The following is a 22,320-nucleotide window of genomic DNA, read 5'->3' as shown; positions in this document are numbered from 1 at the left end:
GCGCCCCGCGGGCGGGCGGCGCGGCGGACGGGGCGGCGGAGCGCCGCCGGAAGTGGCGCGGGGGGGCCCGGTTAGCGCGCGGACCGCCCCTACTAACGGGCGGCGGCGGGCGGCTGGTCGCTAAGGCCGCGGGGGCACCGGCGTGCTCCGGGCCGGCCCGTCAGCCGGGCAAGGCGGGTGTAACGGACAGGGGTCCCCGCGCTGCCCGCTCCCCGGCAGCCCCCGGCCCTCCTGGGCGAACGCCGGCTGTGGGGGGGTGGCTCAAAGCTGCGGGGAGGAGGTGGGACGTGAAATCCCACAAGCTGAGGGGGCGCCAGGGGAGGTTCAGATCGGACATCGCGGAAAAATTCTTCACGGAAAGGGTTGTCAAGCACTGGAACAGGCTGCCCGGGGAAGTGATTGAGTCCCCATTCCTGGAGGGGTTTAAAAGCCGTGTGGATGCGGTGCTGAGGGACATGGGTTAGTGGTGGCCTCGGCAGTGCTGGGTTATGGTTGAACTTGATGATCTTGAAGGTCTTTTCCAACCTAAATGATTCTGTGATTCTATGAAACTGCCCAAACCCCACAGAGAGAGAACAGCTCCCATTGCACACGCCAGCCCCGAGGCTCCCCCATGCTGCCTTTGCGCCCCTCTCCCTCTGTGCTGGGTACTTGTGGCCCCCGCTCCGTTTGCTCTCCATCTAACGCTGTCAGGTTTTAACTGACGCACTTTGGGAATCGTTTAGAGAACGAAGTATTTCAGTGCCGGGAGAGGAGGCAGCCGGCAGGCAGAATGACTGACACATGCAGCTTTTGGGAGCACCTCGAGATGGCAGCTGCTGATCGTGTCTGTGGGCCTGGCAGGTGACAGGCAGCCTCTTCACACCTCCCCACGTTCACTCTAACTCCTGTTCACAAACCGAAGCGTGTTCGGTTTGTCACAGCTAAACCCAAGCCTCTGGCGTCACCCGTTGTTCCCTGACCTGCATTTGTACAACTTAATTCTTCCTCACTGTAGCGCTTTTCACCTGCCTTCATTTGATGTTGCCTTGTTGATTTCAGGCCATTTCTCCAATTTTTCATGTGCATTTAGAATTTTAATTACATCAAATGTCTCCTACTCATCTTCCTAGCACATATTTCCTCTTCAGTTTCTCCCGCAGGCCTTTCTCTGTGCTGGATCCTTCAGTAAACACAGGAATATGCACAAATAAATGGTTGCTTCCAATTGAAGGAGAGGGCCTACAGGGATGGATGTGCCAGGGTGACAGTATATTTTTTTCAGGTAAATAATTGAGATTTTTACAAACTAATCTCATCCTGCATCCATGGAGTGCACGCTCGGAAGCCTTACCAGGTCACAGAATCCCAGCCTGGCTGGGGTCGGAAGGTACCTCCAGAGATCATCCAGTCTGACCCCCTGCCCAAGCAGGGTCACCCAGAGCATGTTTTACAGGGTCATGTCCAGGTGGGTTTGAATATCTCCGGAGAAGGAGACTCTCCCCCCTCCCTGGGCAGCCTGTGCCCGTCAAGGTCTCTACCAGAGCTCACACACAGGAACTGTCTTTGGGTTCCTGAAGCGTTCACTCTCTCATAAGGTAATTTTCTGCAAAGCCCCTCGCCAAAATCCAGCGGCTCTGCAGCCCAGCGGGCTGGTCTCGTGTTCCCTGGAGGACCCTTTGCTGTCCTGGGAGAGGAGGCATCTAACCCCCTTGGCTCGGCTTGGCTTGGCTTGGTTTGCGGGTGTCTCCATCCTCTCCATTTCCCCCAGCCTGTGCCAGCCCCGCAGCTGCACCCCATCAGGTGCCCATCCCCGAGGGCACTGCCCCGGAGCAGGGACGGGAAAGGGGGGGAGCCGTTGGCCGCCGGACCGCACCCACCATGCCCGAGCCGTGCCGAGCCGAGCCTAGCTGTGCCTAGCCGTGCCGTGCCGTGCCGTGCCGAGCCTCGCCATTCCCGTGCGGCCGCCGGAGCTGTCCAGCCGCCCTCCCCGCCCGCCCGCAGCTCCAGCCCGCAGCTCCAGCCGGCCCCGCCATGCGGGAGCGATGAGAGCAGCTCCCGCAGCCGCAGCCCGGCAATGGAGGATGATTTATTCCAGCTGAGACAGCTGCCGTGAGTAGCCCCGGCCGGGGCGCGGGGGGCGCGGGGGTTCTCCTCAACGGGCTGCGGGGATGTTGTGGATCCGGGTGGTTTTAAGGGAATTATTTCTAGGAAGCGTCTCAGGCCCCTGGAAGCGGCCGTTTTCCTTGCATAGCTACCTGGGCTCAGCATCCTGCAGGGATCCATTTGTTATATAAATTAATTCAATTTTTATATATGCATGATCTTGAGGGTGGTAGAAATAAGGAGAGGTGGAATAAAACCGTGCAAGTGCCAAAAGATTTTTCGAGAGGGAGCATTGCTGTTGCATTTGCAAGGTGGATCGCATCTGTAAATACCGTTGGGCTGGGGAAGGCATCTTCCTCGCTGCCTCCTTCTGTGATTGCAGATCAGAGCCTGTTTTGCAGTGAGTAGCACCGATATTTGCTAACTGTATGTTTTGGAGAAGCAATTGCTGCACTAAGAAAATGCTGATAATTGTGAGGAGCTCCCTGCTGTTGGGATGTGGCTGCTGGATCTGTGCAAAAAGGTGATAAAAGCATCGCTGCCTTTTACACCAGGATTTCCTGCCCTTCTCATGAATGCAAAATGTTTCCTTTAAACACAAGCGCATTTCTCCTAATGCTCCATTATCAGGTGCTGTGAAACATGCTCCTATTTATAAACCATTGACTCTGCGAGGCAAGGAATAAGTGCTTAAAGTTGATTTTAAATATTAATGAGCTCATGTCAATGACAGAGCAAACTGTCCCATAACATTTCTAATAAGTTGGAAAAATGGCATGAACTCCAGTTATTTTTAAATACTTAGTTCAGATGCATTCAGCTTGTCAGTAAAAAGAATAAGACATGATTTCATTAGGCCATTTTTCCCACTTTTTTTTTGTTTTAAGAACCCAAAACACAGAAAAATGTTGTAAGGTACCTTTCAAAGTAGGTGTAATTCGACTTATTCGGTGCTGTGAGATCTTACAAACAAATGCAGCTCTCTGAGATGTCTCAGCTGTGAAGAATTTTGCAAGTATGGAACAGTAAATATCACTGTGTGGTTTTTTCTTCATTTGTGTCAATTTGTTTCATAGGTTCCTAAGTGATAAATGTATTTTTTTATTTCCTGTGATGAGGAATGTGGCCAGATAGCTCTGTGCTCAGATTGCCATTGAAGTATTTACAATTTTCAGGTCAGTCCCTGCCTTTGTGTAGCATCTGGAACCATCATCTCCAGAATGGTCAGTTCTGAAAGTCTACTTCAATGAATGTCACAAAATAAGAAACAGTAATACTGGGGTGTTGTGATCAGGTCTTTAAAGTCAGGAAGGTTTTTATTGGTGTGTCTATTTTGCCTGTGACTTACTAGGACACGGAAGTTACCAGCAGAGATTGTATGAATGCTTTTCAGTTACAACCCCATGGAGTGATGGCACTTCAGACCTCCTAAAATCTGGGGAAAAGGTGTCCCTGGACTTCAGTGAACTTTGCACCCAGCTTTGAGACTGCTGACGTTACAGTAATAGTCGTCTTTAAAAAATACAAATATAAAAGTTGACGTCCTGTATAGTTAAGCCAGGTGCTTGTAAAGCTTTTGCAAATAAGATGTGAATGGTACTTTGATATTAAATGCCCTTTGTAATAAAAAAGTTATCTCCTGGGCATACAAATGTCAGTGTTTGTTTGATGAGGGTATGTATTTTGTAGGTCATATGAGGATTGTATCTTCAGTGACATTTTAACATGAGAATAATCATTACTTGTGCTTGTCTTATAGGGTCAGCAAAAGAAAATTGAAACCAAGATAGTTGTATTGAGGTTAAAAAAACAATCTGATGAAGAAAATTTAAAATTTAGTTTCTTAATGGAACTAAATATGAACCTGAATTCAGATGAGTTTCATTGATTTGTCTTTTCTTATAACTGAGTGAAGGATCCGCTGCATACCCCAGATCAGAATGTGAGATAAGCCCTGGTTTCACTGCAGTCAGTGTAGTTTTCTTGCTCATTTCAAAGAGGCCTGGGGTTTTGTTCTGTGTTCTTATGTTTAAGATCTTCAAATGTTATCTTAGAAAACAAAACTTGTGGCTCTGTTGTTTGTCTGCCAAGATACAAAGGCCAGAGAAAAGCTTTCCATTTCCTGCTGCAGATGAGAGCATCACTAAAGTAGTACAAGGGATATTTGCCCCATAGAGATCTTAGAATACCCTTTTTACCTGAAAGAATCGTCCCAAAGCATCTCAACAGCCTGGTAAGCAGACTGTCCTAAAGATGAGTGATAACCTCACAAAATAGTCACTGTACTTCTCTCTCTCCCCAGATTACTGCCAGAATATCACTAGGGAATATGTGCCATTCCCCAGATGGGATGTGGTCAGGGAAATAATATATGTGCCAGGACTGTGAGAAAAAAAATAATGATTTGTACCCCTCTGCTTTATGTTTCTACCCCAGTGAAATCCTAAGCTGGACTGAATGGCTGGTCGTGGCCAGGACTCCTCTAAAAACCCCATGGGTGACTGAGGTGTTCATTCCTCCATCCTCTTGTCCACCATTGGACCAACATCCATGTACAGGAGTTTTGTAGCTTGCACATCACTTTGCCCTTATATTAAGTATTGATTGTGTCATCAGCACTTGTATGAGAAAATAAGAGTTGTGGCCTTGCCAAATATGAAAAGTCTTTCAGGTCACCTTTAGAAATGTCATACGTGCCTGTCAGTTTGCTGCAGCGGCAGTTGGCAAGGATGCTGAGAGTTTAGTTTTGCTGACCCTTAAACCAGAGGATTAAACTGAAGTTCAAGAGGCTCTCTGCTAATCTTTCTTGTAGCATTAAAAAGTTCAGGTGTTGCAAGTCAGAAGAGGTCGTAGCAAGACTAATTTAATCCTTTTCCAAAAAACTGTTTCACTTAAGTCCAAGAAATTGTCAGTTGCCACCGTGAAAAAGTTACACTGATGTTGCAGGAAAGGGAAGGAGGCTGGAGGGATCTGTTACATAAAATATGGTAGATCTGTTTCAAAACCTTCGTGTGGTCACAGGAAACTTAACTGGTGGAAAATGGACCTCCCCTGTATATATGAAGTGTTTCACAAAATCACTCTAACCAAAACATGAAAGCTGCATCAATTTAGCAAGATTCTGTTTCATGTCTTACTCTCTCTGTGGCCCTGCTGCAGAGATTAGACCGTTATCTCTCAGCTAGTGCCAGAAATAATGTAAAATACAGACGGTTGTGAGCGTGACACTCATGTGACAATCATCATCTCGTATGCCAGGGCTATAATTGGCAGGCAGGTACACTCTTCAGTCTTCACTTGGACTTAATGAAAAGAGAAGTATCCTCTGATTCACTTCCTTCTTCTGTCCCACCTCATTACCTAAGAGAACTGAGTACAGATGAACTGAGTATTGGCAATCAAATAGTTTCTTAAAATACAGATATTTAATTAGTTACATGATATTAAAGACTTCAGTTTAAGACAAGAGATGAAAGCAATTACATTTATAGTCACAGAATCATCACCATAATGGAAAAAAAATCTGTCAATTCCCTGAATTATCTTATGAATCCTACTTTACTAAGTAATGTTGAAAAATCTGACAAATTTCAGGACTTCCACTTTTCCTAAGACACAAATCACTCTTATGAAAACAATGTGGAAGACTGAATTTGTGTTCTTCCTACAAGGACAAAGCACCTGAAATTCTGTGACACAGCTATGTCTAATTTGCAATAGAAGTCTATTACCATACCTAAAAGCACATAGAAATAAAAGTCACAGCATTCTCTGTGAATGTGAAACGAAGACAGGAGGGTGGGGAGAAACCTGGCTGCTGTTTGACCAAATAGGGCTTCAAGACCAACCAAACACATCCAACCTGGAAAAGACCCACCGAAGTATTCATCCTGGTTTCTGTGTTCTTAGGGTGGTCAAGTTTCGCCGCACTGGGGAAAGTTCAAGGTCAGATGAGGATGTCGTTTCAGGAGAACATGAAATTCAGATTGAGGGTGTTCGGACAGAGCTAGAGCCTGTTGAGCTAGAGGATGGAGCTGCAGTGCCAAAAGAATTTGCCAACCCAACTGATGGTGAGTAGGTTTCTTGTTTCCTGAAAGGCGTGGCCTCTTCATTTCAGTCATGTCCCAACCAGGCTGAATACATTGGGTTTAAAGAAGTTAAATATCCCCAGATAAAAGAAGGAAACAATAACACAGGCAAATTATGTTACACCTGAAAATCATGATTTAGCTACCTTGTTCTCTGAGGGATGCTTTATATGTTTGTTTTTATATTACCAGTAATAGACCCTTTTAAGGACTGGTGTATCCAACTGGTGTATCCAGTTGTCACCACCTATTTCATACAGGAGGTTTGACTTAGTTTCCTTTAGAACTGATCAGTGCTCCTAAAACACCGCCCAGTTTACTGGCAGCTGACTGCCCTGAAGGCAACACCAGTTTAGAAGATATGAGAAGTGTTGGTTTTCTCTTCACACAAGGCATAATAAAATCTTGTAAGATGACTGTTTTCCCAGGAACTTATTACCATGTTGATGCAATAGGAAGCCAGAATACCATGGAGTGAGCTCAGTGAGTTTCTCACAGGACTCAGTGCTTCAGCGCAAGTCTGCAGATAGATGTAGAATTTTAGCTGGCACGTCGCCTGAAAAAGTGCAAGTGAGGTAACAACCCAGTATGCTGAGCTTCAGTGCCATCACATCACATGGCTGGGTTGAAGTCACAAACTGAGGGTTTAGGATGTCTCTGCTTCATTGTATCAGTCAGATTTTTTTTTATTTCCTTTTGGTTTGTGTTTTTGTCTTTTGCTTTATGAGGATGTTCAGCTCTTAGCTGGATAAAGCTTTTCTGTGGTGAATGTGCTTTTTAAACTGCTGGAAGCGTTAAAACTCTGAGGTACTCTGTGGTACTTTGCTGATTTACTTCTATATGAATAAAATATTCTAGGAATATTTAGAATTATTTTGACTTTATCACAATTCCTGAAGAACATAGAGATTTTCCTGAGCAGGAACTGTATAAAAGCTAAGTAGCCCTCTGTTGTATATTCTAGATCTCAGTAGATTACCCAGTTAATAAGTAATTGCATTCACAGAAAATACTGTCTCAAGGGATGGCTCTTACTAGGAAAGGAATACACTTGTGCACTAGAATTGCTTTCTTTCTAGATACTTTCATGGTGGAAGATGCGGTGGAAGCCATTGGATTTGGAAAGTTCCAGTGGAAGCTGTCTGTTATTACTGGATTAGCATGGGTAAGTAATTGATATCAAGGTCAATTGCATGATCATCAGTCAGAGAATCTCAGTGATTTCAGATAATGTAGCCATTCTCTGTCGGCAAAAAGTCTCCAAACAGATAATTGTAAAATAAAGAAGGAATTTTACTTGAAATTCTAAAATGACAGCTGGACTCAAACTAGTTATGTGGAAGTAGTGAATAACTGATTGATTCCTCTGAAGTTCTTATAAATCAGATATCAAGAACAGAAAGACAGGCTTTGTTTTCTTTTTCCTGCTGTTTCTGAAGCACTATATGTTACATCTACTGTGGTATATTTTAGGGTAATGATATCTGGAGCCTGTATTCACCAGCTGTTGTCTACATATAAGGTTACAATCTGCCATGGTTTAGATTCTAAATCAGGAGTGGAATTTGGTCTACAGGTGATCTGTCAATATATTTGATACAAATCCAGAAGTAGTGTATAAAGGAGAAAGAGAGTAAGGAATAAGGTAATAAACAGTGTGAATGAATCTGTGTGTGAAGGAGTTGAAAGCTCATCCCTGTAATATGCAACATGGAAGTGAATGAACCTGGGTGACTGACCAGACAAGCCTCCTTGAAATTACCCACCGATAACTGCTGATTTGGCTCTTTGAATCCTCTCTGCCAGTGTTACTAAACATTATGACAATCAGAAATTAATTTAAAAGTGCAACTGTTGCTTTTTTCCCTACACTGAGTACATCCAGTGTACCTTGCAAACAGAACTGTTTTGTTTCACCTACAGAGTGGGAATGGCACCAGCAGAAACAAGGTTAATTTCAAGAAGGTGTATTGTTGACTGCTATGTCAATCCAATTTTCAGGCAGCTATTTATTTTTGTTTCTTTTTACCCTTCTAGATGGCAGATGCTATGGAAATGATGATTTTAAGTATCCTAGCTCCTCAGCTTCACTGTGAGTGGCGATTACCAAGCTGGCAGGTTGCATTGCTCACATCGGTAGGAAAAATAACTGACAGCTCCTGTGTTCTGTAAGGTTTTTCCACTCATTGTTATTCAGACATTATGCTTTATATCCCAAAGTTAAATCTGTTCATGGCCTTTGCAGATTGCCTTCGGCTCACAAGAATATAGGAGGCTTTTTTAAAAGCCAGAGCTTGAAGAAATGAAACTCAGTGAGAACTAAGGAAATTTTGCAAGTTTCAGGTTCAAAGTTTAATGTATTTTCCAGGAAAATATATGAATTGGCTCAGACTCATCCTAAAATTCAAACCATTTGATTAATTTAAAAAAAGAAGGATTGGTAAATTTTTACTATATTTTTGAAAATCTTTCTTGAAAATCTTTCTCTCTCACCTCATTTCGGCTTGCTTGCACATAGACCGGGAGTTGTGAGAGAAAGCAAGCGATTGCTTTGCGAGGTGGATCATCCAGTGATCTTTGCAAACAGAGCTCTTATAATATCACCTCTAAGTATGTGCTATGATGTTGGAAACATGAAATGTCTTTAGGGATGAGAAAACTAGTTTTGGGACCCTTCTCTCAGCATATGCCATGGTTGTATCGCATGCACTTTAACTCCTACATTTCTTTTTCCTTTAGCTTTTGATGCCGTTTGTGGTGTTGTGTAAACTGGTCAAAATGCTCAATAGATTTAATCAGCTAAGATCATGTCCTTCCCCATCCCTGAATGCAGCCAGCCCATCAGAAGGGGTCTTGTTCCTTCTTTCAACTCAGCACAATTTTATTCTTGGTGAGCAAAATCAGAAGGAGAAGGGGTCAGTGGACATGAGACAAAAGCTTTGACAAACAGAGCTGCTTCTTGCCCCACTTATTGCTTGAGTATGCACTATCTTGCAGACCTCAGGCAACACTGATCAGCTTTTATTCATTAATATGTTCATTGGAACTGGACAACTCAGCATCTTCCAGGGCTGGACTCACAATGTGTGTAATCCCAGAGAGCACATTCTAGTGTCAGACTGGTTTGTCACTGGCTGGATCTTTTAATTGCAAAGCTGACTTGAGGGGTGCCTACTTGCTTCCCCTCTCCAACCCAGGCACTTGCTCCTGTCCCCACTTGCCTGTCCCCTCAGTAATGCTGATGAAACTCTCAGTGGGGCCTTGCTGTGAAGCAGATGAAAGATTTTTTTGTGGGTTATGAAAACCTTTCAGCAAGGAAAACCCAACCCAGAAACAAGACATTGATTTCCATTTAGTGGCAAGTTGTGCTCTCCAGTTATTTCTTATAATTTCTTTTCATCCATTTATCAAAAGCTCAAAAATATTCAGCAGTGGTCTATTGCAGTAGTTCACAAATTAACAGGTAAGATAAGGATGAGTTGATGACAAGTAGCCTGGCAGAGATTTAGTTTATTTATGTTGTGTTTAGATTCCTGACCTCAACAAAAGCAAAGCAACCACAGAAAATGGGCCCACCACTGGAAGGAGCTGAGAGACCTTGGCTTGAACAGTCTGCTGACACTCATCCCCGTTCCTGGGCAGTAGCAAACTCCTTTTGAAGTCAATGGAAGTGAAGTTAGGCTAATGCTGAGTGACTTTTGAAAAATCCCACTATATGAATAATTATCTTTAATAGTCTCTACTGCAAAGGAACTATACCCAGAGCACCTGGACATTTTGCTCCATTGTTAGAGCTGTGATTTTCTAGTTTCACTGTGAAGTTGTGTTCTCTTTGCTGTCATACAGAAATTTTCACTTGTTAAGGGGAAGATTTTTTTTCCTGGTGTTTCACAGGTGGTGTTTGTGGGAATGATGTCCAGCTCCACCCTCTGGGGAAACATTTCAGACCAGTATGGGAGAAAAACAGTAAGTCTTCAGCTCCTACTAGAATATATTCTAATATTTCTACAGTGTGGGTGTTTCAGTGCATGATGTTCACAAAGGTCATAGTCCACACGTATGAAGCAGAATTAAGCAGAGTCAGAACTGACCTTCCATAAAATAAAAGGAGCTTGAAGCTCTACTTTACATTTTGTTAATTTGTGTTACAGCAGAGACTTTCTTTTCCTTGTGCTTGTTTGTTAAATACAGGGCCTAAAGATCAGCGTGTTATGGACGCTCTATTATGGGATCCTCAGTGGTTTTGCACCAGTGTATAGCTGGATCCTGGTGCTGAGGGGCCTGGTGGGCTTTGGGATTGGAGGAGTGCCTCAGTCGTAAGTAAATATTCACAAGTCCAAACTTTCTCTTTTCTATTTATGTTTTTAAAAATGTTTATGTCGAATTGAAGACAGCATTTTGTAGCTGTACCTAAACACTGCGTTGCTGGATGGTATTGGCACAGTCCGTAAGGGACAACACGGTCTTGTTGCAAGATAGGTCGTGACCTAAACACTAGCATTTAGAGGTAGAGCTGAGCCCTGACTCCTGGCTGTAAAACTGCAGGTTGTTGTTAGTCTGAGCCTGCACTTTCACGTCTGAACCTGAGCTGGATTTCCAAAACCACACAGCCCAAACCTGGAGCACCAAAGGTCTCTTGGTGGCTCAGGCATGTTTCTAATAAGAAGGCAGCGTCAGGATATTTCTCTATTACTGTGTCATTCCATTCACTGAAGAGGGAGATCTCTAAATTTTCCACCTGGAATAAGTAACTCTGCTCTAGGCTTTTAATTATAAATGTAAAGGGAAGAGTATAGCCGTTCTCTCTCTGTGTAGTCTTTTATCCATATTCATAATTGATATTTTGCCCCATGGAGGTGCTATTTCGGAGTAATCAGAGTCTAACTTTGACTGATGGCTCACAGACTTCTTCACAAGGCAAGTCAATATCCTGTCTTTTCTATTACCATTCCCAGATAAAAGATTGGGAGCTGAGATGGAGCATCACAGTATTATTAATTTTCTTTTACTGCTCTCCTGCCCACCTTAGAAGCTGCACAAAAGCATAACATGTAGTGAAATAGGAAAGTCCTTCACCCGCTGTGTATGGACCAGTGGTGAGGCAGTTTCTGCCATGCAGTTCCAGCTGAGCACAACTGGAATGAGGCAGGAGAACAACAAAGGCAAAACATCAGAGTTAATAACGCCTTGTGCTGCCAGCACATATTAATGATGTTCCACAGAGCCCCAGTGGAACAGCTACAGCACAGCTAGTGCCGTTGTACAGAGGGGTGGGCAGTGCACAAAGGCTGTGCGACTTAATGAGAGACAAAGAAGAGCCAGTTACAGAACTCAGTGGATTCCATTGCTGCTGAGTCTGTTTCTTGTTCTAACTATCATAGTGATTCCTTTGACAGAGCAGTAAATATGTATGAAGCAGGAAAAGTAGCTCCTTGCTAATATCCTTAAGCAGGCTGTGTAATTGTGGGTGTGAGTGGCTGAATTTCAATGGAATGACATGAGTATCTTTATAATTGTATATTCTATAATGGGTATGAGAGAGATTTTTATGAAAGGTGCTATTAAAAAGAAAGCATGCAGCAATAATAAATTAACTGACTATGGCAGATATCCCTCTATCTATATGTATGTAGGAGCTGCTCATGAGGAGCTGTGGCCTCTTCTGGGAATTTTCTGGGAGATGTTATCTAATGCTGAGTATGACTATTCATTCTCACTGCCAGCATCCAGACTTGCAAAGATATGGAGTATTCTCTTAAGAAAACAGTTCTGTACAGCATTAATCAGCTCCTGTTTTCTGCTCCAGTATGTAGAGGACTGCTCTACATTTCATTGCTTCCTTCTCCTCTTAATCACTGATTTAATATAATATTGTGTGCAACTTTGTACTTCCATGAACTGAGTTCTGGGAGGCTACTCAGAGATCACTCCACCATTTGTCAAGCTAGTAGGAGTTTTGTCACAAACATCAAAGAAAGCCTAAGGAGTTTAGAGGCAGAAACAGGATGAGTCAATGGAATGCAAACAGAGTAGGAGCAAAGAACAACAAGTCTTACAAGAGGGTTTGAAGAAGACAAGAGAGCCTTGACTGGCTGCTGGCCCTTGTGTTCATCCTCAGGAAATACTCACAGAGAAGCTGTACCATTGCTCTTTGGCACAGTCATGAAACAAAGGCTCTGCAGAGTTAGATGATTTCTTTTTGAATTCCCACAATAAAAGAATGCAAATTATTTTATACCACTAACAGGATCAGACCTTGAAAGTATTCACCTCTTGGAGAACTGAAACCTGGCGGAGTAGACTGATGTGAAATTCTCTGAGCCAGTTGTACAGCCCTGAAGAAATACTTTACCCAGCCAGAGTTTATGTTGAATGCTGATGGACTACACTGAAAATAACAGGCATAATGCCTGTCTGAGACCAGAGCAGGGCTGTGTAAACGTATGCATCGAGAACCACTACGTTTAGCTAACAACTATAGGGTTGCAAAATCACACGAACAGAGCAAATTCTGTCCTCCATCGCAATGATGAGCTAAAGGGGGTTTGTTCTGATGTACAAGGGGGAGTCTGAACCAGTGTGCACAGCCTTGCTGCCTCTGAGGGCCAGGAAGGGGTTTGCGTTACTGCTGTGGGTTTGGCAGTTTTAATGAAAGGCAAACGAAGTGTTTGAAGCTCCCTCATTGTGCTGACGTGGCATTTTTCTCAATGTGCTAACATGACATTTTTCTCCATGTTCACTCTTCACAGGGTAACCTTATATGCTGAATTCCTTCCAATGAAAGCCAGAGCAAAGTGCATTTTATTAATAGAGGTGAGCAGTGTAGCTATGCGTGCTGGTCCCTAAGGGGGACAAATTCTGCTGTTGGTCACACCCATTCGATCCTACTGACTAGCAACCTCACACAAAGCTGCAGTCAAATCTGGATTGACCCAAGCACTAGCTCAGGTCCAAAAGCAGCATCAAGCATTCATGTAACACTCCACACTTTTTGTTGAATCTGCCTTTTTGCAAATTAACTTGCACCCAGCGCTGCGTAAGTTCCTGCTGTTAGCACAAGGGGGGCCATTTGGGTGTCACCTAATTTCATGGTGAAATTAATCTACAACTCACTAATGGATAGTGGAGAACTGACTGTTCAGTAAATGCAGGGCTAAATTCAGCTCCCCATATTCAATCCAAATGTATCAAAGTCACAGCAGAATTTTGCCCTATGAATACTTTGAGGCAAAATTCGCAGCCCTTTAATAGATGAAGGGTCAGAGAACAGTATTATCACTTGTCTGCATCAGTCAGTTTGGAAGGAGCATCCTTGTGGTAAACCTCACCAAACTGAAACAGCTTCTCAATGCAAACCAGTCCTCTAAGATATCTGCTGGCTAGTCCTGCGTTCAGTTGATTAATCTCTCATAAATAGAGTTCAGTAGATGAATTACTCCTTTCTGTGTCGCTTTTGTTCTGCCACAGTTTGGCTGCCTCTGAGCAGCCGTGGGTTAGAAATATATTCTGAGCGTTAAATAATGAGCTAAGTGGATTCATCATCTAAAGCAGAATAATCCTGCATGGGTAGGGTATGCATGAGGGTGCCAGCTCCATTATTTGCTAAGAAGGTATCAATTCCTTCTTTCATCTACAGGCCAACCTCTGTGGCTTTTCTAAGGAAAACAAATACCATAAATCTCATGGTGGTTGCTGGGAATAATACTCACAGGCAGGTACACTAATAGTCATTTTGCTTAAGAAACACCATGTGATGAGTCTGTTCCTTGTGAGGTGATACCTACAGTTAGACACGAGTGTCTCTTTAGAGAAAGTCAGTGCTAGGTTTTCAGAAATGAACATTTTAGCTTCTGCAACTTCGAAACAAATCCCCTTAAAATGTCTGGACTCTATTTCCCTACACTGGTGCATATTTGAAATGTCTCTGGCATTTCTCTCTCCAGCTGTCCCTAGAGAGCACGTCTTGGCATGTTACAAAGGAGGCCTTAAGAGCACTTTTATTCTCATTTGTGACTGTTTCTTTTCCCTTTGGCAGGTCTTCTGGGCCATTGGGACTGTGTTTGAAGTCCTTCTGGCAGTGTTGGTGATGCCCACTCTTGGCTGGCGCTGGCTTCTCGTTCTCTCTGCCCTCCCACTTTTGCTCTTCGCTGCCCTGTGTTTTGTAGGTATTCTTTCAAAGACAAACGTGTGTTCCATCAATCTACCACTTCTCTGCCTGATTCTGTAACCTGATTGAAGGAAATTGTGACGGTTTTGAGCTCTCTGTTGGTGTCTTCTTTGAAACATCTGAAATAATGACAAAAATGCTGTTGTTTCAACAGGGTGCTAGTGAAAACATTCCAGTGAGAGCTGTGTTTATGTGACTGGAGGACAATGGTGGGCTGGAATTTTGTGAAACCAAATCAGGCCTGGAAACCTCTCAAATGTAGTGACTCTGTTTCAACTAAGCTCAGTGGAATCGACTTTTTGTTAAAAGCTGTTGCTCTTTCCCTGATTGCTCTTTAGATTTTTAAATCATTTTGCCAAAATCATAACTTTTATAATTACTGCCCACTTAAAAAATCCACCCAAATCAGGGGTAAAATCTGCGTAGTGCAGGTCAGATTCTAAAATAAGACGTATATGAGTCAAACCTGAGCTTCAGTGCACTGCTAGGTAATATATTTGCCAATCACTCCATCTTCCCAAAGATATATATCCTTGTCAGGTTATATTTTATATATAGATATATATATCTTATATATAAGATAGCAGCTCTTACTGTTCCTTAGTCACTGGCATTGTTTTTTCAGAAATACTTCCAGTTATACAGGTGCTAACATGCTTGTTTTTAGGAGGAGCTTAAAAATGCCAGTTTTGGAATGCCTAGAGCATCTTGTTATCTATCTGCCCCAGATGCTTTGCTCTTCCTGCTGAGAAGGTATAATGTAAAGAACCTGCAAAAATGCCACACATTTCTCAAGAATAAAACCAAGGTAACAGCAGGAAAAGATTTTAGACTTGAGTTCTGACTTTATGGTGGAAGTGAAGTTTTGCAGGTTCTTAAAGCCTAGGGAGGAGTTTGACATTTGGCAGAAAGATTGTTCTCTGACTTGCTAGAGATTCATTCTGTACTGCTTTCTTCTGTGAGTAGTCTGAGATTTCCCACTGTAAGCCCACCAAAAAAAATCCCCGGTGTGTTTATTGCCGTGTTTTTGACATCATTGTGCATGTGATCTGCTTTGCTCTCTTAGTGGCTGCCAGAAAGTGCCAGGTATGATGTATTATCTGGCAATCAAGAAAAAGCAATCGCCACTTTAAAGCGGATAGCGACGGAGAACGGAGCTCCAATGCCTCTGGGAAAATTGATTATTTCCAGACAGGTACGTACAGGTAACACACACATGAATAATGTGAGATACAATGAAACTGTGCTACATTCATATATCTTTTTATAAGCAAATAATCAATGTTAAGTTTAATTTTAATGTCTCAACCGGTAATAAAAAATGAGAGATGATCATATATGCCTCTTTCACAGTGAGGAAGGGTTAGTTTCTCATACCTTACCCTAGATCAGAAGCCCTGAGGCGCTGCTCTAATTTACAGGAGCTGGCTGTGGGCCACGGGAATCAATCATATGCCACCTATGGACTGGCAAAGTTCTGCTCTACCTCTTTCCAGCCCCACCTTCTTCTGACAGATCCTCACCTTCTGTGTGGGAGTAGTGTGCCCTGTGTATGAACTGGTTTTGATAGCAGAGAGAATTACCCTTGGCAGAGGAATTCTTTACTTGGATCTCAGCTCCAGTGTGGCTCCTACAACCTAAAGAATCACACAGAATCACAGAATCAACAAGGTTGGCAGAGCCCTCTGGGCTCATCAAGTCCAACCATTGCCCTGACACCACCATGGTAACTAGACCAGGGCACTAAGTGCCATGTCCAGGCTTTTCTTAAACACATCCAGAGATGGTGACTCCACCAAAGAGCCCTCAGCTGAAATCAAACACTCATCCTGAGATACAGTACATAGTCTTGTGTCTTGTATTATCCTCCAGTCCAGGACCAGTGAGTGCCCTCATCACCTGACTTCTGCTTGTTTTCAACAGGAAGACCGAGGCAAAATGAGGGACCTTTTTACACCCCATTTTAGATGGACCACATTGTTACTCTGGTTTATATGGTAAGAGGAAATATAAATGGCTCAGTGCCAGCACAGTTCTAAATGTTTTTTTTAGTGGAGGTATTTTACAGCATCACTAAAATACAGCAACTTCCTCCTCAAAAAAAAAACCCAACCTGTATCGATTTGTAATTTATGAAACCACCCAATCCCTGGCATTCTCAGCCTAATTGCCCTTTCATTTTCTAAATGCTGATAGGAAATAGCTTTGAGGTAGCACTTAGTCAAAGTCCTCACACAGTGGGGTCAATTTTGATTCATGTTGTTTACAATAGGTTTGACCAGCTGAGACTTCCTCTCTCATTTTCTTCCTTGCAGGTTTTCCAATGCTTTTTCATATTATGGGTTAGTTTTATTAACTACAGAGTTCTTCCAAGCAGGAGACGTTTGCAGCAGTGAGTACTAGTCCATCTCTTCTTTTTAAAATTTGCAGTATTGAGTGGTGGAATATCTTTTATTAGATCACCTTCTGCTGTTAGTCTGGAAAGGACTGTGCCTGCCAGCCTGAATTTTAAGGCCTCCACTTAAAGGGTTAGTTACTTTAAACATTTTTGATAGACTGTTCCTTGTTTCCTGCACAATGCAGAGAGGTCCTGCAGTGTCTCTGAGCCCAAAATGTAAAACAGCAAGACAGCCTTCAGGGGAGACCTGGTAGAAAAAGTATCTGTTCTTCTTGAGAAAAAAATGATTGAATAAATGTAAGTTTCCAGATTTGTCAGGCCTAATTAGTCCTGAGATAGAGACTGTGCTGCTGCTGTGCAGCTCCCAGGTTCTCAAGATGTGAAGACCTGCTGAGAAAAAAAAGATAATGGTGGGAAACCATCGCCCTTTTTTTCTGAAAAAAAAAAAAAAGTGCTTTGACTGCATTAAGAAGAGGCTTGAAAAGTTTAATTCCCCAGGGGAGGCATGATTGTGTTCAGAACACTTGTAATTAGTGAAAACTGTGTGACAGTGGGAAAATTGTAGAAAGGGGATGGGTAGTATGGGAGGAAGACACATATCCAAAGCTTGTACAACAGTGCAGTAGCTATGTGAGAGGTCTAACTGATTAGCCTCCACAGAGGAGCATGCATCCTTTAAAAATACTTGGTTTTACAAAGACATGGTATTCTTCAGTCGGCCCAAAGTGTAGATGAAGTGTTAGTATCCCAGTTTATGTCAGGAGAAACTGAATTATTAATGTTAATTCTGCTCACTGTCACGAGCCCTGGACTGAAAAAAAATCTAAGCCTTTGTAGCTGATAAGCAAGTGTAAGTTTTCATTCTAATAGTGATGGTTGCAGAGGTAAGAACTCCTGCCACAAATAAGATCATAAACTGTTCAGTTCCAGCTGTACCTTTGAGGTAGAACACACCTGCTCCACAGCAGGGTCTTTTCAGTACATCCCTTCTATCAGTTCCAGCAGTAAGAGTGATAAAGGCATAGCAGGAGTAAAGGCAGGCAAGCAGAGAAGAGATTACTTAAAATACATTATTTTTTTTTCTTTTTCCTCCCATAGTATCCAGTAGAAGGAAAGAAGTTAAAGCAAAGTGCAGCCTGACCTGTGAGTATCTGACAGAGGAAGACTACACTGACCTGCTCTGGACAACGCTGTCAGAATTCCCTGGTGAGTGGCAACGAGGAGCACCAGTTCTTCACTGCCAGTGGCTCGGTGTGATCAGAACGGGCTCTTCTCTCTGGCCTAATGCCAATGTATTTCCCGCAGCGCTGGAGCTCCTTGCCTGGACTGCTTGAGATATGCAGTACACACAGTAGCTGGAGCTCTCTTCACTGCCCATGTGATCACTACAGATAAAATCACTAGTAATTGCTTTGTGAGGCTGTAATGGCCCATCTGACTATGGATTCTAGCTAAGCAACATATTAGGCATTCAGAGGAAGAGTAACAATTAAATTAAAGGGGCAGAATCACTTGAACTTTTATCCATAAATGACTTTCCAGAACTATTTTAAAAGGATCGTGGGTACAGTGAATCAGTGGAGAACTTGCTCCCTAAAGCTCTGTGTCCAGCCTGAGCTGTGATTTTCAGTCAGTGTCAGTGAACTTCAATGACAGTGACACAGGATAAGCAAGGCAGGCAGTGTGTCATAGCCATTGTTTCTTCACATGTAGAAGATGATCTCTCAGTCTTTTGAAAATAATAGTGTTTGATAATAAATTATAAATAAATCTGTTTGAAATAATAGTGTGAGGCAGTGGTCAGGTTATTTTCACTGCTCTAGATTATAGTTTCAGGGACAAATGCTCAAAGAGGAGCCATTTAATTGGTGAAAAATTGTAAGTCTGTGACTGATAAATACACATAGTTGCTACCCAATAGGAGGACTGTCCTGTGTAAGAGTCATTCTGGGGAGGATGTCAGTGAGCAGTGGACAGAAAAGGGAGTATGTACTCTTGGATTGATGAAAGGGCTGATTTGATCCTGACACATAGTAAGGTAGGAGTAAGAAAGATTAACAGGGATACCTCTGAATATGACACTGGCAACTCTGATGCATGCATAATCCCCACACTTGCTATGTGTCCACTTCTAAAGGGATCTGGAAAAGTTGCAAAAGAGAGAATACCTAACACTGTGAGACTTGCAGAGCTTGATCTATTTCCTTTATCAAAGAGCAGGTGAGAAATAATTTGGTAGCAGCATATAAATAACACAATGGAAAGAAAATACTAAGTTCTAAAGGGCCCTTAAATCAAGCAGCAGGAAGCTTAGCAGGGAACAATGGTCAGCAGTTGAACAAAGATGTTCCAGTGAGACATAAGGCAGGTATTTTTAGCATTCACATTGGTAACCACTGCAATAATCAGTGGCTAACAGATGTCAGAGTTGACTGCTCGCTCCTACATCAGTGTGTAACCCCTGAGTGTGCAGGCATGTGGGTGTGTGGACCAGTGGGGCTGTGAACACGGAGCAAGACTCACCAGCTGGGACACAGGGCTTCTGTTTTCATGTGGCACCAGTGGCTGGGGCAATCCATTCTACACCCCTGCCTGATGCCTCTGCCAGCAAAGTATTTTAAAGAAAGAGAGAACAAAATTTCAAATCTAAATAACCCAGCCTGTGTTAAAAGCTAGCTGCTGCAGCCTCCACCTTTGCTCCGTTCCCAGCAGTCACCTTGTCTCCTTCTGCAGGTGTGTTAGTGACACTATGGATTATTGATCGGATAGGCCGCAAGAAAACCATGGCCCTGTCCTTTTTTGTCTTCTCATTTTGCAGCCTTCTGCTGTTTCTCTGCGTTGGAAGGTAAGAAAAACACGGTGAACAACTGGTATATCTGATTCATCCATGTTCTCTCTTGATTATGGCAGGAGAGCTGGAAGTGGTGGTTTAAAAAGCCATGAGATGGTCGTGCTCAACTGGAGAAAGAATTTAGGATGGTGTTAGGTTTTCTCACCAGAGTTTGGAAGGAGACTAAAAGCAGGGGAGGAGAAATCCTTCACTATAACCTTGCAAACAGAACAATCCAAAGGGGAAAATAAGAGCTTATGTCTGAGTAGGAGGTAACCATTGGACAATTTTTAAATCAGATCTGATGTCATGAGCCCTAGTAGCTGGTTCATGTACTGCTCTCTGCCGTTCATTACCCGTGTTTCCCCAGGCTGACTGTACCAGGGCAGTGCTTCACAGCCAAGCCCAGTCTCTGCCTCCCATTCCGCTGCTCTGAGTGCTTTATTTGTCATCACGGGCTCCCAGTGGTCTGAGTGCTGTGGCACAACTATGTGAGAAGCAATAGACACAGACTGGCACAGCCTCGAAGTTGTATACAGCGTGGTTGGTGGAGCTTGGTGTTGGCATTGCAGATACGTGGGGCTTGGCTTTCTGAAGAACTTGGGTTCACATTTTTGTGTTGTTCAGTATCTGTCCTTCACGCAGATTTTCCAAAGAACAAGTCAGTTGGCAGCTCTGCCCTTGAATCTTCATGGTACCAAATCTCCAGCCAAGCTCTGAGCGTCTGCCTCTGAGTGCCACATACATGTGACAATGTCTGTACCTCGGGGCTGACAAACAAGGAGATGCCCTAACAGCCAGGGGAGAGCTCTCTGAATTGAAACCTTTTCAGGCACTGTACAAAACCTTATAGTACAGAAATCTTGTAATAAGAAGCCTTACAAAGTTGCAAATATCCCGGTGGTACGTAGGTTCCTTCTCACCTGTGCCATTTTTTTGTTAGCACCATTCATAACGTGGAATATATTTTTCTTCTTTAGATAAACTTGGGCATGTGGTGCTTATTTCCATAGGCCACAGCTGTCAGTTGGAATGAATACACTTAGAAAACTGATGTGATTGTGGGAATGTGGATTGTTTGGCATCATTGTTATATTAACGGTCCAGAAAAAATACAAAGGGTTCATTAAAAACCAAAAGGAATCGTTCTAACCAATTTAGCATTTTTATTGCACTTGCCTCCAAGTTAAACAAACAGACTGTACAGAACAATCCCAAACACTGATCTCCTTTTTATTCTCACAGAAATGTTCTTACTGTGCTGCTCTTCATTGCAAGAGCTTTTATTTCAGGAGGATTTCAGGCTGCTTATGTTTACACTCCTGAGGTAAGGAGGTTGTTTTTGTAATGAGAATATTTAAGGGGAGTGAGAACATGGTGGGACAGTCATTTTTATGACCTCTTCACAATGGACCTTACCCCAGATATGAGTTGATGATCTCATTGTCACTGTCTAACAGAACTTGCTGTAGAGCCACTTCTTAATTTCCATTGATTTAGGAGACTGGAAGGAAGAGAACTTCCTACTAGTGTTAACGGGCTGATGCTTTGTTCACAGGTTTATCCGACAGCCACCCGTGCTTTGGGCCTGGGAACATGCAGTGGAATGGCCAGAGTGGGAGCCCTCATAACCCCCTTCATTGCACAGGTAAAGTCCCTTCTTCTGAGACTGAAGGCACAGGGAGGTGATGGAGAATCCGCTTTTCTGCTGTGAAGGCCAAACCAAGGGCAATCTGTGCATGAGGTGCTGAAGGAGGGGGGTTGTTGCCCATTCCTTGAGGAGAGTTCAGGCTCATCTGTGAATTTACCTCGTGCTCCAGAGCTCCATATCTTGGGGATAAATAACCAAGCAGCAGGCTGCTGGATGGGTGAAAGGACACCTTGGAAGCCACCACCTGGCGATGGGATTTGTGAGATGCAGGGAGTTTCTGTGCGTGGTGCAATGCCACCTTTCTCTTGAGATCCCAGGCTGAGGTCCTGGGGGCTACAAACCTTCAGGGCATGTGGAAAGAGATGGACAGGGAGGTTGGGGGAGCCAGGCTCTGCAGGGACGGGACTCAGAAGACTGTGTCAGAAGCAGAGGGCTAGGAAAACAATTTGTGACTTCCTTAAGCCCTGTCTAACACATAAGGGCAGCAGCAGCTCATGGCACTTGTAAACCAGACTGTTTGGTCAGTGTTTAATAGCTGTGTGTAATCATTGAGGTAAGAAAGTACGCAGCAGTGCATGTTAAACATTTTTTCCCATACTGTATTTAAAATTTCTCCTCCTACATTAGTATCTCCGTTTCTTTCTGTGATAAGGCTCAGGGGTACTGTGTTGTGTTTTCTGCCTTTTTTCTGCAGGTGATGTTGGAATCTTCTGTCTATTTAACACTGGTGGTTTACAGTGGGTGCTGCCTGCTGGCTGCTGTGGCTTCCTGCTTCTTGCCCATTGAAACAAAAGGTCGTGGCCTACAGGAGTCCAGCCACAGAGAATGGGGACAGGAGATGGTGGGGAGAGGATCTCATTCCCCGGGGGTCACCAGGTCAAACTCCGGATCACAGGAATGACGGGACATGAAAACCTTCTGAAAGAATGGATGATAGGAGCAAGATCTTTCACACAAAAATCCAACCCTGAAGCATAGGAAGCTGACCATACTGTCACTGCAACGTCATGTGTCAAACCGCAGGAGCTCTTGGGTTGAACCTAAGCAAATTGTGTCTCTGCTGCTCTTTGCTCACACTCATAAAAACTTTACTGCTGTATT

The 22,320-nt window shown here is 43.4% G+C and overlaps 1 protein-coding gene across 1 annotated transcript; it reads left to right on the top strand.

Annotated features, from left to right (window-relative positions):
* The first annotated feature begins 2,056 nt into the window (after nt 1–2,056).
* On the top strand, nt 2,057–22,120 carry SVOP (SV2 related protein). Its single transcript, XM_068412619.1, has 16 exons — nt 2,057–2,091; nt 5,995–6,155; nt 7,253–7,338; nt 8,211–8,309; nt 10,068–10,139; nt 10,365–10,489; nt 12,923–12,986; nt 14,209–14,334; nt 15,407–15,535; nt 16,264–16,337; nt 16,656–16,732; nt 17,837–17,944; nt 19,472–19,583; nt 20,814–20,895; nt 21,127–21,216; nt 21,914–22,120. The coding sequence occupies exons 1-16, from the start codon at nt 2,057–2,059 to the stop codon at nt 22,118–22,120; spliced, it is 1,647 nt and encodes a 548-aa protein (XP_068268720.1).
* Nucleotides 22,121–22,320: the final 200 nt, after the last annotated feature.

The sequence above is a fragment of the Nyctibius grandis genome, chromosome 14 (genome assembly GCF_013368605.1).
Source record: "Nyctibius grandis isolate bNycGra1 chromosome 14, bNycGra1.pri, whole genome shotgun sequence".
NCBI lineage: Eukaryota > Metazoa > Chordata > Aves > Nyctibiiformes > Nyctibiidae > Nyctibius > Nyctibius grandis.
Note: the sequence above shows the minus strand (reverse complement) of the source record. Positions and strands in the feature narration are given on the sequence as shown.